General features: G+C 39.1%; 1 protein-coding gene across 1 annotated transcript in view; it reads left to right on the top strand.

The window, feature by feature from the left end:
- The window catches only part of LOC309548132 (uncharacterized protein), a 707,228-nt gene that overhangs the window by 234,042 nt on the left and 456,935 nt on the right, over nt 1-16,251 (top strand). Inside the window, exons 50-52 of the mRNA XM_082248097.1 lie at nt 9,327-9,426; nt 12,080-12,128; nt 13,223-13,287. Coding sequence (XP_082104223.1) covers nt 9,327-9,426; nt 12,080-12,128; nt 13,223-13,287 — 214 coding nt within the window. The remainder of the gene's footprint in view (nt 1-9,326; nt 9,427-12,079; nt 12,129-13,222; nt 13,288-16,251) is intronic.

Here is a 16,251-nt window from a genome sequence, read left to right as displayed (position 1 = left end):
ATAAAAAAAACCTAGGTTAATGGTAACATTGGATTAAACTATTGAAACCGGTTTTGAACACTTCTTAAGGTTACAATCACTGTGACAAAGATTTATGACCCCTGTAAGGTTTATTATTGCCATTTGTGTACTATTTGTGAGATTTCCCTTCACTCCTGTCCAATAACCAAAACATAAAGTGAGAGAAAAGTGAGGGAATCTCTAGTTGTCACCAGGGTCGCTAGAACTAGTGTCCCCATTGAAAGATATCCCCGCTATTCCTGTTCTGGGGAAAAGTAAAAATTTGGTATTTTCTTCTATTTTCACTTTTGATGATAATGATTAGGGATGATCGAACAGTTCGGGTCGACCATCGGTTCGGCCCGAACATTGGGTGTTTGAGGTTCGGCCGAATTTAGAACTTTTTGCCCAAAAAGTTCAGAATTCGGCAACCAGAACCGCCCAAAATGCAATGCTTCAGGAAATGGGCCTTAAAAGCCCGTGATTGGACCACAACCATTAGCAAAAGCCAATTGAGGGGGCATGAGAATGCTAGGAATGTGATTGGAGTGACTAGGGGGTCCCTAGACCAATCATTAGTGAATACGCCCCCCAGTATATAAGATCGCCACCGCCATATTCCTAGCATTGTTATACTGGACATGGAAGAGAGTGGAAGCAGTTCTGTTAATTTTACTTTAAAAGTGTCATTTAGCTATTTATTAGTGTGAGGAAAGGGATATCTAGTGTAGTTAGAGTGCTCCTTTACACTTAAGTTAGCTTCAAAAATTTAGTTTCTGTAGAGAAAGTGTTAAGTGTAAGGGGACCGTAGTGTAGTGTAGGGTTAACTGGCAGTGACTGCTATGGCAGGGTGACAAAACCCTTCCATAGCAGGGTGACCGCTATAGAGAAATGATCATTTCCCTGAATTGCTTCGGCACACCCATATGGCTTCTCACCAGCCAAGCATTTTTTATACTGCAGGGGCTGCCACTGCCAGTGCTTTTTTGAGGACATGTTTGATGTCAGACATGACATCTGAACATGTGTATAGGGGGTATATATACACATATATGTCTGAATATATACCCCTAGACATATATAGGTGTGATAGTAGCAGAAATAAATGCTTGCGCTAATGAAATCATTTACAGTAATATATTTCTGCTACTATCACACCTATATATGTCTAGGGGTATATATTCAGACATATATGTGTATATATACCCCCTATACACATGTTCAGATGTTTTGCCTGCCTCAAAAGAACCCAAAAAACTGCCAAAAAAACGCTAGCGTCCAAAAAAAAAATGCCCAGGTGTGTTTTTGCTGGCATTTTTTGGGGGTTTTTGGAGGCAGGCAAAACATCTGAACTTGTGCACAGTACCACTATACACAAGTTCAGATGTTTTTCCTGACTGCAAAGAACCCAAAAAAATGCCTTCTATTAAACCGGCAAGGTGTGAAAACCAAGAAGCCATATTGGTAAAGATCTGAAAGTTTTCTAATACAAACAATCTTTTTTTTATGGTTCTGGACATGCTACAGAGCTGAAACTTCACATGTACACTTTTTAGACCCCCCAGATACTAAATCCAAAGTAGAAATCAAAAAATCTCTTTTTTTTTTTTTTAAATTTTTTCAATAATTGGCTTTTTTTATCAAAAATGACAATTTTTAAGAACTTTTTTGTGTGATTTTGTGTCTGGGGGGTCTAAAAGGTGTACCTGTGAAGTTTCAGCTCTGTAGCATGTCCAGAACCAGAAAAAAAAGGATTGTATGTATTAGAAAACTTTCAGCTCAGGGGGTTAGCTTCTCTCCTCGGTTTTCACACCTTGCCGGTTTCAAAGCAGGCATTTTTTTGGGTTCTTTGCAGTCAGGTAAAACATCTGAACTTGTGTATAGTGGTACTGTGCACAAGTTCAGATGTTTTGCCTGCCTCCAAAAACCCCCAAAAAATGCCAGCAAAAACACACCTGGGCATTTTTTTTTTGACGCTAGCGTTTTTTTGGCATTTTTTTGGGTTCTTTTGAGGCAGGCAAAACATCTGAACTTGTGTATAGTGGTATATATACACACATACATATATTTATATACACACCTAGACATATATAGGTGTGATAGTAGCAGAAATATATTACTTTAAATGATTTCATTTACGCAAGCATATATTTCTGCTACTATCACACCTATATATGTCTAGGTGTGTATATAAATATATGGATGTGTGTATATACACCACTATACACAAGTTCAGATGTTTTGCCTGCCTCAAAAGAACCCCTAAAATTGCCCAAAAAAACGCTAGCGTCAAAAAAAAAAAATTCCCAGGTGTGTTTTTGCTGGCATTTTTTGGGGGTTTTTGGAGGCAGGCAAAACATCAGAACTTGTGCACAGTACCACTATACACAAGTTCAGATGTTTTTCCTGACTGCAAAGAACCCAAAAAAATGCCTTCTAATAAACCGGCAAGGTGTGAAAACCGATAAGCCATATTGGTGAAGATATGAAAGTTTTCTAATACAAACAATCTTTTTTTTTTTTTTCTGGTTCTGGACATGCTACAGAGCTGAAACTTCACATGTACACTTTTTAGACCCCCCAGATACTAAATCCAAAGTAGAAATCAAAAAATCTCTCTCTTTTTTTTAATTTTTCAATAATTGGCTTTTTTATCAAAAATGAAAATCTTTAAGAACTTTTTTGTGTGATTTTGTGTCTGGGGGGTCTAAAAGGTGTATCTGTGAAGTTTCAGCTCTGTAGCATGTCCAGAACCAGAAAAAAAAGATCATATAGGTGTTAAAGGAGGGTCCCACATCCCTGTTCTACTGAAAAATTATCTTTTTTTTTTCATGGTTCTGGACATGCTACAGAGCTGAAACTTCACATGTACACCTTTTAGACCCCCCAGATACTAAATCCAAAGTCAAAATAAAAAAAAATCTCTCTTTTTTTTTTCAATAATTGGCTTTTTTATCAAAAATTACAATTTTTAAGAACTTTTTTTGTGTGATTAATAGTTAATGGGGCATGACCCAGAACCCTAGGTACTTTTTAGGGGCATTTATTGGGTTTTAGGGCTTAAAAATTGTGTTTTTTGATTACCGAAGTTCGGGTCCCATTGATTTCAATGGGGTTCTGAAATCCGGGCCGAACTTTCGGGAAGTTTGGATGTTCTGGCCGAACTGAACTTTTCAAAAGTTCGATCATCCTTAATAATGATAAACAGTATAAATACAGGTCCCTCTCAAAAAATTAGCATATTGTGATAAAGTTCATTATTTTCTGTAATGTACTGATAAACATTAGACTTTCATATATTTTAGATTCATTACACACAACTGAAGTAGTGCAAGCCTTTTATTGTTTTAATATTGATGATTTTGGCATACAGCTCATGAAAAACCAAAATTCCTATCTCAAAAAATTAGCATATTTCATCCGACCAATAAAAAAAGTGTGTTTAATCCAAAAAAAGTCAACCTTCAAATAATTATGTTCAGTTATGCACTCAATACTTGGTCGGGAATCCTTTTGCAGAAATGGCTGCTTCAATGCGGCGTGGCATGGAGGGAATCAGCCTGTGGCACTGCTGAGGTGTATGGAGACCCAGGATGCTTCAATAGCGGCCTTGAGGTCATCCAGAGTGTTGGGTCTTGCGTCTCTCAACTTTCTCTTCACAACATCCCACAGATTCTCTATGGGGTTCAGGTCAGGAGAGTTGGCAGGCCAATTGAGCACAGTAATACCATGGTCAGTAAACCATTTACCAGTGGTTTTGGCACTGTGAGCAGGTGCCAGGTCGTGCTGAAAAATGAAATCTTCATCTCCATAAAGCTTTTCAGCAGATGGAAGCATGAAGTGCTCCAAAATCTCCTGATAGCTAGCTTCATTGACCCTGCCCTTGATAAAACACAGTGGACCAACACCAGCAGCTGACATGGCACCCCAGATCATCACTGACTGTGGGTACTTGACACTGGACTTCAGGCATTTTGGCATTTCCCTCTCCCCAGTCTTCCTCCAGACTCTGGCACCTTGATTTCCGAATGACATGCAAAATTTGTTTTCATCCGAAAAAAGTACTTTGGACCACTGAGCAACAGTCCAGTGCTGCTTCTCTGTAGCCCAGGTCAGGCGCTTCTGCCGCTGTTTCTGGTTCAAAAGTGGCTTGACCTGGGGAATGCGGCACCTGTAGCCCATTTCCTGCACACGCCTGTACACGGTGGCTCTAGATGTTTCTACTCCAGACTCAGTCCACTGCTTCCGCATGTCCCCCAAGGTCTGGAATCGGTCCTTCTCCACAATCTTCCTCGGGGTCCGGTCACCTCTTCTCGTTGTGCAGCGTTTTCTGCCACACTTTTTCCTTCCCACAGACTTCCCACTGAGGTGCCTTGATACAGCACTCTGGGAACAGCCTATTCGTTCAGAAATTTCTTTCTGTGTCTTACCCTCTTGCTTGAGGGTGTCAATGATGGCCTTCTGGACAGCAGTCAGGTCGGCAGTCTTACCCATGATTGCGGTTTTGAGTAATGAACCAGGCTGGGAGTTTTTAAAAGTCTCAGGAATCTTTTGCAGGTGTTTAGAGTTAATTAGTTGATTCAGATGATTAGGTTAATAGCTCGTTTAGAGAACCTTTTCATGATATGCTAATTGTTTGAGATAGGAATTTTGGTTTTTCATGAGCTGTATGCCAAAATCATCAATATTAAAACAATAAAAGGCTTGCACTACTTCAGTTGTGTGTAATGAATCTAAAATATATGAAAGTCTAATGTTTATCAGTACATTACAGAAAATAATGAACTTTATCACAATATGCTAATTTTTTGAGAGGGACCTGTAGAGAGGGCAAATCTCCCTAACAGGGGCACATATAGCAGGGGCACAGATAGCAGTTAAAACCTGATAGGTGTTTAATACCTCTCCCCTCTATCCCCCAAAAAAGTTTGCCTCTAGTTATACTTTAAATTAATCTGTGAATAAAGATACACAAATATAGTGTGAAACTATGAAAACTTTCTTTGTGTGCCGTCATTCACAGAACAATCTCCATGTAATTCATTGCTACAATTTATTTACATCGCTAAGCTAAGAGCATAACATTTTCACATCGATACATTGTTTATTTTATCTTACTGGCCAGTGCAAAATTCCCCTAATTGTTGTTTTGCACATTCCTAAGGCCACTTACACTGGGTTGGCTGTGGGTGGCAGACGGCTGAGCAGTGGTTTCACCACCTCCTTGCCGCCCACTTAATGTGTAAAATACACCTGGAGGCTGTTCATCTGCTGCAGCCCCAGTGTTTTGTGTCATGGCTGCTGCAAATTTAAGGTAGCTTGCTGAATTGACAGGTGGCACCTCCTGTGAAACTAAGCTATTTAAGTCAAACCTTTGGCTCGGATTTAGGTGCATTAGCCCCATTATAAACTATTGTTCAGAAAAAAATAGAATAAAACAAACAGACAAAAAAAGGCAATCAGGAAGCGGCAGGACCCCCTCCTGAACACCAGACAGTAGCTGTTTTGTTCCAAAAATATGTAGCAGAAAACAAATTGGCCTAAAATGTTAAACATTTTTTATTTTTTATTTTTTTTGAGAATGTCATATAGCAGAATGTGAAAAATATTGTTTTTTTTTTCCAAAATTGTTGATCTTTTTTTGTTTATAGCGCAAAAAATAAAAATCGCACAGGTGATCAAATACTACCAAAAGAAAGCTCTATTTGTTGGAAAAAAAGGAAATCAATTTTATTTAGGTACATCATCGCACGACCACGCAATTGTCCATTAAATTTACGCAGTGCCGAATCCAAAATAGGGCCTGGTCATTAAGGGGACAAATCCTTCCGGTCTTAGGGCTCTTTCACACCGGCGGTCCGATCAGATCCGCCTGTCAGTTTTTTAGGCGGATCTGATCGGATCCTCCATGCAGCTCTATGGGGCAGCGGGTGTCAGCGGAGACACCTCCGCTGACACCCGCTGCCATCCGCATCCGATCCTGTGCTGAAATCTGGATGGATGGAAACCCTATTTTTCCATCCGTTCAGTAATCTGAGCGGAGCGCATCCGATCCCCCATAGAGGGCAGCGGGTGCTGAGACACCTCCCTCTCCGCTCTGCAAGCGGAGACAGAGCTGTCATCCGCCCGGCTCAGCGGGGATCGCGGATCGATCCCCGCTGAGCAACACGGATCCGCCTGCGGAGGCGGACCGTGTGAAAAGTGGTTAAGCAAAGCACAGAAAAGAAGGACATTTCCTAAAGTTAACAGCATATAGTGTGGTTGCCTCTTGCTTCAGGTATCAAATTTTGTACCTCAGTGACAGGCTTATTTTATAACAATTAGGTAAACATCAAGCTATTTATGCCTTATAGCTTTATAGCATAAGGCATAAAAAAAAATGTAGGCCTCTCTGCCAAGCATGTTTTTTATGATTAATCCTTTTTTTCTTTGAACTACTTTGGTCAAACGTAAAAGGGCTTGTACATTGATTTTTGTTTGCTAATACATGATGTAACCTTCAATGTGGCCACTCTTGTGGCCATGCGGTCATGGGAATATACCTCTCAGTATGATTTCCACAACTCCTCTGTTTGTTCTTTTGGTAGCCTTGTTTGCAAAGTTGCAATTCCTTTGGGATTTATTTTATTTCTTACATAGTCTGTACACCAGTTCACATCTCTTAGGAATTGTCTCTGTCAAGATCAGTTACCATTTCTCTAAGCTTCCAAACTCTAAACACACAGGAATAGCCAGGAGCAATCTAGTTGTTACTTCAAATGTTATACTAAATAGACTAGGGAATATGTCAAAGAGTTGTTTATTGTTACTTCCTATCAGTAAACATTAGGTAAGACATACAGTGAAACACAGATAGCTTGATTTTGCAGAATGCTGCATTTACCGGTATGGCCGAGAAATACACATTGACAGAGGCATAACTAAAACCACAAGGCCCTGAAGCACATTAAGCCTGGGGGTTCCTGTTTTGTATGAAAAGATTGAAAGTGCTATTTATTAAAAATGAGTAAATGAGGGAAAGGTAGTGGGCATGGATGGCCCACTTATCTGTTTGGCAGGGGGTAAGTAAAAGAGAGTATTATAACACTGCCGCAAACTTGTGGAAATGGAAATAGCTATAATCTAACGTCTGAATGACAAAGCTGAGAGTAATATCGGGTAAAATATACCTTTAAAACAGAACATTCCACCTTTTTTTTTTACTTTACTTACCTTTTTGTGTCCATGTGCTTGTTCCTCTGAACGCACTAGTGACGTAGCCCAGGCCACACAGATGTCCCCTGGGAAGAAAACGTCACTGGTACTTACAAAGAGATCCCATACCGAAGCTGTGAAATCTCACAGTATTCCCATACTGCACATGCATGCGCTAAGCATGCGCTTCATCTAGTGCATGCGCCAAATGGCATTAAACTTTAAAAAAAAAACAATATGTGCATTGTTGTATGGCTCATGCATGAGATGAGGCGCATGATGTCCTGTGCTTTATCTCATGCATGCCCAGGAGGGCATACATTTTCAAAATGGCATTGTGGGAGCAGGGACACAGCTGCACAGAGACATTCTGAAAAAGGAACCATGAAAAAGAAAGGCATAGGCCATTTTCTTGCATGTGGGAGGTGTATGTTGGCCATACGCTAGTAGTTTTTTAAAGAAATGTTTGTACGTCTATTTTTATGAAAATTTTAAAAGTAAATACAATGACTTGATTTTAAAAGTATTCAGTTCCTAAAACAAAGTTTTGAACAAAATTCCTCTAGTGTATGGCCAGTTTAACTTATAAGATCTGATACAGCAGAGCTGCTGCTTCCTCTGCATTATCTGATCTTCCAAGGAGTGGTTTGCCACATTCAAATCCCATAGTGCATGTCCTGGCATCGTCTCAGCAACTAGACTAATGAGGATAATCTGCAATACCACATCTCATACTGCAGTGCATCTTTCAATAAAAAAGGGATAGAGACCCAACTAAGCAGAGGACTTTTATAATATATATATATATTGTAAAGCCTTGGATTGCGTGCATAATTCATTCCTGAATCCTGCTTGTAATCCAAAGCACTCTTATAGCAAAGTGAATTTCCCTATAAGAAATAATGGAAACACAGATGATTAGTTCCACAATCATTTATTCATAATTCCTTCAGTTTATAGTCCATATAAAAAGATTACAAGAATGTAATAGGTTGCATAACCATAAAAATGTCCAATCCACAAATGGCAGCCTCCACAAAGGGGATTAGAAGCGAAATCCAGCAGGAACTACAGAGTATAATAAAAGAAGCAAGTGTAGCAATATGGATACATTTAATGAAGGTTCAACATTTAGCAACTCACATGGTTGATGATTTAAAGAGGCACATCTAGGAATGCAGGCATCCGGGGTAAAACTGTCCACGAAGACCATCCTCCTCACCACCGGCTCTCGCCGCTGTCAGTCTGCAGTTGTGACCGGAAAGACTACCCTGCAGTAGAGTGATCTGAAAGAGAGGCTTGAATCGCCCGTGGAGCGCAGTGTGGAAGGGATTAACCTTGATGGCGGTGCCGAGGATGGTCTATGTGGACAGCTTTACCCAAGGTGCCTGCATACTTAGATGTACTTGTTTTAATCATCAAACATGTGAGTTGCTAAATGTTGTACGTTCATTAAATGTAGCCATATTGCTATACTTAGAGACTCCTCTCTTCTCTTTCATACTCAGTTGTGACATGATGCTATTTGTATATCAAGACATTGCTTGTTTATCAAGTCAAGATTTTAAAATAAATCTGCTTGTCTTGCAAAACGCTCTCAAACCAAGTTACCTCTCAATCCAAGGTTTTACTGCGTGTGTGTATATATATATATATATATATATATATATATATATATATATATATATATATATATCATAAAGAAGCAAATTTTAAAATCCCATAAATGTATATATTTAAAAATCTTTACATTTAATTTTGTCAGCCTAATTATATTACTGATAACTGTTATAAGATCATAATTTACAAGCCAAAACTGTTTTCTTTCAAATGATACTTTCAGATTGGATCTCTAACAATTATCATAGGGTCCCCTTGAAAGTGATCATGCAGTAAAATTGTGTTCTGTATGGCCAAAAACTGGTTTGGTTATAATATGCTGGTAAATTATTAGAATTCTTTCATGCACATCGCTGGATCACAATGGACCTCAGATAAGTATTAGGGGGGGTTTTGGTGGGGAGCTGGATACAGACGTTTCTTTTTTCCCCTTCAGGCAAAGAATGCATGAAGGGAAAGAAATGTCAGTATTTAGAACTACTTTATTTTACTATGACGTTTTATTTTTTTAGATGGGTTGATGGCTTGCTACCCCAATTGTTGAGAACGTACTGCCAACCAAGTTCAATTAGTGACCACAGTCAAGCAAATATTCTGCACTTGGATGGAGAGGTGAGGCAATCCAAACCACTATAAGTCATATAATATAAGATGTGTTACATGTTAAAAGATGTGCTCTGTTGTTAAAAATTGTAAGTTAGTACATACATACAAGATGTAGAGATGTTCTAGAGAAAAGTAGGCTCAGGTTGGCCCAAGTTGTGCAAGTGATCATTTTGCCACAATTCTCCACCTATCACTTCTCTAATCGTGGTGCCCAAGGCATTTTTTCTGTATGTCTTAAATATCTGTATGGCATTCCAAAAACTTGCAACCAACTGTTTCAGATGGTGTTAAAAATGGGGGCATGATATTGTGTATGTGGCTACAAATGAGAGTGTGTTTTTTGGGTGTGAATAAAGTGGGTGTGTTCAGTAGGATGTCCCCAGATTCATTTTCAACCTTGTAACCTTACATTATACTAACTGCAGTCTCTTGCATTCAGTAATGTATTAATTTTCAAGATAATGTAAAGAAGAAGCTAGAAAAATCAAGTGATGTTATTAAGCTGAGGTACTTAGTGATTTTGGCTGCCTTGTCAAGTGCTTTGGGTCCTTGAGATGCCAACATAGAACTTTAATGATCAGTCTTGTTGCCTATAACCCAGGTCCCGTTAAACCTTTCAGGTCTCTTATGGTCAATTTTTCAATACACGGCAATGAGTAACACATGCTGTATATTTTCTCCTTAGTGTTAGTTCTTTAACGTATTGACTGACATTAAATCTTTTTATTTACTGCCATGAGATCAAATAATCAGTAGATCCAAAGATAATATTGACCATACATCACTATTAAAACATTCTGCAAAATGTCCTTCTGCACATGCACGGGATGGAGCTCAGGACATCATGCGCCTTGTCTTGTGCATGAGCCTTCCAACAATACACATATTGTTTTTTTTTTTAAAACAGCAAATTTATTTTAAAGTTTAATGCCATGTGGCGCATGCTCTAGATTAAGCACATGCATGCTAATATGTGTCTTACAGTGAGTTTACGCTCAGAAACATGTGTATGTGCATGCAATGGTCTTCTCATAATTGCACACATTGGGCTTACCCTTACAAGCTGTGATTCATTGTATGGTATATTACAAACTTCCTGCTTGACATTAGAAGTTGTATAGTAAGTAGAGACAACTGTCTCTATAACTGATGGCTCACTGTTCTGATACACTCCCTGAGACATGAACTCTGGTCTCAAGAATCTTTGAGCATACTAACCAACTATATGAATAAAGGTCATTTATAAATGAACACCGTGCAAAAAAATCTAAAACAGCCTGTTTAGGGGCCTGTATCGATGACCTCTAGGCTTGTGTTGACAGCATTAATCTGACATTAGTTTTCATCAGTCTGACATTAGTTTTAGATGTTTCTGAGATCATTCAGAATTCATTGACAGGTACATTTTTTAACCAGGGGCTATTTCAAAATCAATTGCTTTTATATATATATACTGTATATGAGATGTGGCGGCCAAGGACATGCTTGAAATTTTGAGAAGCAATGTACAGCTAATGGCAGATAAGTGATCTGACATGTCAAGCTTCTCTTAACCCTTTAAAGGAAGCTATATTGAGGGAAATGAGGGGCTATTATTGTTGAATTTACAGTTTAAATGCTGCCTGTAATCTGAATATTTTGAGGCATAGAACAAGCATGCAAATAAGGAATGTCAGAGTGAATTCACCATAGTATGGCAGTCAGAGAACTATTAGTTTCCAATTCAGAAGTTAACATTAGCAGCTGGCATACCTATTTTTGCATGTTTCAGTTTATGATCAGCCAATAACCATAGCTCTATGCTCTCATTTGCTATACCTGCTTCTAAGTGTAGAGCTATGCTGTTTCTTTTAAAGAAAGCTAGAGAGAATATCTGATCACAAGAACTATAAAAGGTAGCTGATAAAGTTAACTGTCAGCTTATATCCTTCCCAGAATGATATAGCTCTCCATTACCACAGCCCTTTCAATGTGGTTACACTTATATCAGCTTTCTTGGAGTTGCTATTTGCTTATTCATAGAGGTTCTTTACTTCATATAACAGTACCTGGGCCTGCTCTGGACAATGCCTTTTTGGATGGGGGCTGGGAGGTCTGCATATTCTCTACTACAAGGAAGTGAAAACACTTGGCAGGGGGCTCCAGGCAGTAATAGAGGGACACATGATAGCAAAATGGATGAGCGAGTTTGAGGTGGAGGAACTTGACTGGCCTGCACAGAGTCCTGACCTCAACCCGATGGAACACCTTTGGGATGATATAGAGTGGGGACTGCAAGCCAGGTCTTCTCGTCCACATCAGTGCCTGACCCCCCAAATGTGGTTGTGGAAGAATGGTAAACGACACACTCCTAAACCTTTTGGACAGTGGTTCCAGAAGAGTTGAAGCTGTTAGAGCTGTAAAGGGTGGGCCAACTCAATATTTAACCCTACAGACTAAGTCTGATATGCCATTAAAGTTGATGTGCGTGTAAAGGCAGGCGTCCCAATACTTTTGGTAATATAGTGTACCTATGTATTGATAGAGGGGCTCTGTCACATTGTTGTCTGACATCTAAATATACTAAAACCTTCTGTCTATATTTATCAATTTTAAACCAATTGACAGCACACTGATGTATAAATAGCCATGCTTTACTAAATGTATTGTATTTATTTAGGTTAGTGGCTATGAAATGGAACTGATGCAGAATTTGTACCACGGAGCAGGTAAGCAATCAGCAAGGCTGCAAATTGTGATAATTTTCCTCAGATTGTATTTATTGTATTATGAAGAATTCTTTTTGGAGTGTATTTCAAGCTAAAGATTACTTAGCTTTTAAATAATATTCCACAGTCATCAGCATTCTAAAGGTTCAGAAATTGATTGGCCTAAGGTCATTTAAACTCAAATTCAAGAGTTTACTGCATATATGAGTTCAGTACAGTAACCTTTCATCAGCGATCCTAGTTAGGTCTACAAATAATAGATCCTTAGGTTTGAATGTACAGGGCTGAGAGGTTTGGAGAGTCCTAGTACTGACAGAGGTCAAACACACTAAGAGCTAGGTTCTAGGCCAGATACCAGGGATCCATATTTCCTGCTATTGGAGGATATCACTCCCTGAGGCTCAGGGACTAGAACTGGCTTTTCTTTCCTAGTGCTGCTGATTGTGAGGATGTAGAATTACAGAAAAGTTCCCATGTGTGACCAACACATTTGTTCAATTTTTTCAGTTTAGACGTGCCCTTTTTCAAAATTTTCTAGATGGGCCTCTGCAAATTACTGTAATTCGTACACAAATTATGAAAATCTTTTATCTGAGACTCTTAAATGGACCATTGTTGCCGTTTAACTTGCTTGGCTAAAAATGCAAGATTATTGCAGTTAAAAAACAGAGAAAACAAAAGAATGAATGATGGATAATTGGAACATACTTTACAGAATAATAAAGCTGTCAACCCCCCAAACTATTCAAATCATATATAAAACATTTGGAATCCTATATGCAAATTATGAACATACAGTCTAGGGTAACAATGCTGCTGCCCCATAAACGTACAGTAAGTAAGCCAAGTAATTGTTGCCCGTTGGTAGGAAGGGTGTTACTTGCAGCTTACCCTTTGAAAAAAAAGTCTGAAAAAGAAAACAAATGCATCCACCATATTTAAGAACTAGTAAACTTTGTTCTTGGGTTTACATTTTCTTTTACGTTTTACAGTACTTACCAGATGGTTCCAGTTTCATTATATTAAAAACAGTGAACATTTATTGAATGTTATGCCAATATGAAATCTAAAAACATTATAACTTTTTTGTGCAGACTTTTTTAGATTGGAAAATAACGAATGTATACGCCTCTCCGAGTCTCTTCTAATTTTTTGGGAGGTAAGTGACAGCAAGTTATTTTCATTAGAATAATTTTTTTAAAATTCATATAGACATTGTTAAGCCAAATGCTAATATTGTGTAAGGAATTAATGTGTCACACTTTTCCAAAAATGGAAGACTCGAAAACATCTCATCTGAGAAGTGAACACAAGGAAATCGTTAATTTTGACAGCTTATTCAAATCAATCTTCCTTGATTTACACGTTACAAATTGAAACTATGATCACAAGACATCATTCCATGTTCCCTCCTCATGTTAATTGAACCAGCTTGAGCAGATGCAGGTGTTCCTGCTGTTAAATAACAAAAATGAGCTGGATGTGATAATTTGCAAGTCATTGTCTTTAAATAATTAGCTCACAATCAAACTGTTGATGATTTTCTCCCCTCGGTTCCAAACCATTGCACAAAGAGGTTTTTGCCATAAAAATTAATTCAAGTACTGCAAGTCTGCATAAAAATCTGACAGTTTTGGCAAACCATTTTCATTCAACTTTATATACTAAAACTAAATATATTTATTTTTTCATTACTTATGTAACTTTCTTAAGTTCTTTCAGACACATGACTGCAGTTGGTAGGTTACCTTATCATGGAAACCAATGTGGTTCGAACTCCAAGTTGCAGAGGGTATTTCTGAAACAGACTGCAAGTGGCTGCTTTCTTTTCAGAGTATGCTAGCAATCCCTTGCATTTGAAAAACACATAAAACCAAGATTATTTATTTACGTGATATTCTTTCTAGACATTTTGTTACAAAATATCCACTGAGGCCTATTTATCAACAGTGCTGGGATTCCAGATTAAAATGCAATTCTTGCAAGTGAAGCAGCTTTTCTTTACATATCCAACCAAAGTTTGCAAGGTTTATGTCAACTATAATATATATGAAATGGAAAAGATTTTTGGGGATCCAAACAGTAATAAAAAACTGACTGGGGTCCTAGCCTTAACCATCCCTGGGCAAAACTTAGGGCGGTTCTAGATAATAAAACCAGAGAACCTGTATCAATTCAAGCACATGGCACTACACTATCATGCGTTTTGCTGTGGCGTGATTTTTTAACCACTTGCCGACCGCCGCATGACTATTTAATGCGGCAGTCAGCCCCCTACAGCCAAAACGACGCAGGGCTACGTCGCTTGCCCATGAGCCTCTAGGGGGCGAGCGCACGCTGCCGGAGGCACGCTCCCGCCCCCGCTCGTTCACTAACATCTCCGCGCAAGTGACCGGCGGCTCCGATGTTCGCCGGTCACTCGCGATCTCCCGCTGTAAACAAAGCCGCCTGTCATTCTCCCTTAGTGTAACTGCAGAGATCATACGATCCGGCTATGTAGGATCGTATGTCTCTGTGGTTACATCACAAGCCATGCCCCCCCACAGTTAGAATCATGCCCCTAGGGATACATTTAACCCACTGATCACCAATAAAGTTAACCCCTTCCCTGCCAGTGTCATTTTTACAGTAACAGTGCATATTTATAGCACTGATTACTGTAGTAATGTCACTGGTACCCCTAAAAGTGTCAAAAATGTCAGTCAAGGGTCCGATCTGTCCGCCGCAAAAAAAATCGCAGATCGCCGACATTACTAGTAAAAAAATAAAAAATAAAAAATAAAAATGACATAAATCTTTCCCGTAGTTAGTAGACCCAATAACTTTTGCGCAAACCAATCAAAATACACTTATTACGATTTTTTTTACCAAACATATGTAGCAGAAAACAAATTGGCCTAAAATTTTTAAAAATGTTTACATTTTTTTGGGAATTTCATATAAAAAAATTTGAAAAATATTGTTATTTTTTCAAAATTGTCGCTCTTTTTTTGTTTATAACGCAGAAAGTAAAAATCGCACAGATGATCAAATACCACCAAAAGAAAGCTCTGTTTGTGGGAAAAAAAGTCAATTCCAAACGTCAATTTCATTTGGGTACAGCGTTGCATGACCACACAATTGTCCGTTAAATTCACGCAGTGCCGAATCGCAAAATAGGCCCTGGTCTTTGAGCAGCCAATCCTCCGGGGCTTAAGTGGTTAAATAGCGCAGGCATCTTTTTTTAATTTTGCATGCATAGGGCAGCCCATTGCAAATTAATGGCCTGCCCTAAATGCAACACACAGGAATATGCAGAAACGTGCAACAAAGCTTGCACACTCAGTCACACTGCCATGGTGTGAATGGAGCCAAAGGGCAGCCATGCATGAACCATAATTAATTTTATTTCAATCCATGTATGGGCAGACTGGTTGTACAGAGGTTGGTCTACCAATCGACTTGTATACAACCAGCCTGTGGAGTTTTTCCTGAATGATCAGTGCCTCCGGCTATAGTCTCTCCGCCATCAAAACACAATAGCACAGCGGGAGTGGTTCCCCCATCCACCTCAAAACCAGATCATCTTTTTTTGTTCAACCCGCTGGTTGAGTGAAAAAAAAAATGAATACCCACTTGCTGACCACCCTATAGCATATTTACTGGTACATGGCGCCTGCGCTGTGCAGGATTGCGTATATATACGTGATCCTGCACTTCTATGTATCAGACGTGAGTGGCCGCTGATGGCAGCTCGCTCCCAATATGATTCTACACAGGGGGTCCTGCAGACCCGATGTTCGCCAGCACCCGCTGATCATTCTGTACACAGGCAGAATTGCGATCTGCCTATGTAAACAAGGCAGATTACCGTTCTGTCAGTACAGAAGGCATGGATCCTGTGTTTCCGGCACCTCCACCACTACACTAAAGCACCAGATAGGCACACAGTTAACCCCTTGATTGCCCCCAATTTTAACCCCTTTCCTGCCTGTGTCATTAGTACAGTGACAGTGCATATGTAGGCATATACATCTGCAAAGCAATTCTCTCCAGCTGCATATATGTATTTTTCTCTTACTCTCTTAATGCTCCATATGACTGCTAGAAGTAAAAAAAAAAGAAGCTCTATTTAAGCTCTAAC

Source organism: Pelophylax lessonae (assembly GCF_965119305.1).
Source record: "Pelophylax lessonae genome assembly, chromosome: 2".
NCBI classification, from domain to species: Eukaryota; Metazoa; Chordata; class Amphibia; order Anura; family Ranidae; genus Pelophylax; species Pelophylax lessonae.
This window is presented reverse-complemented; position numbering and strand designations above follow the sequence as displayed.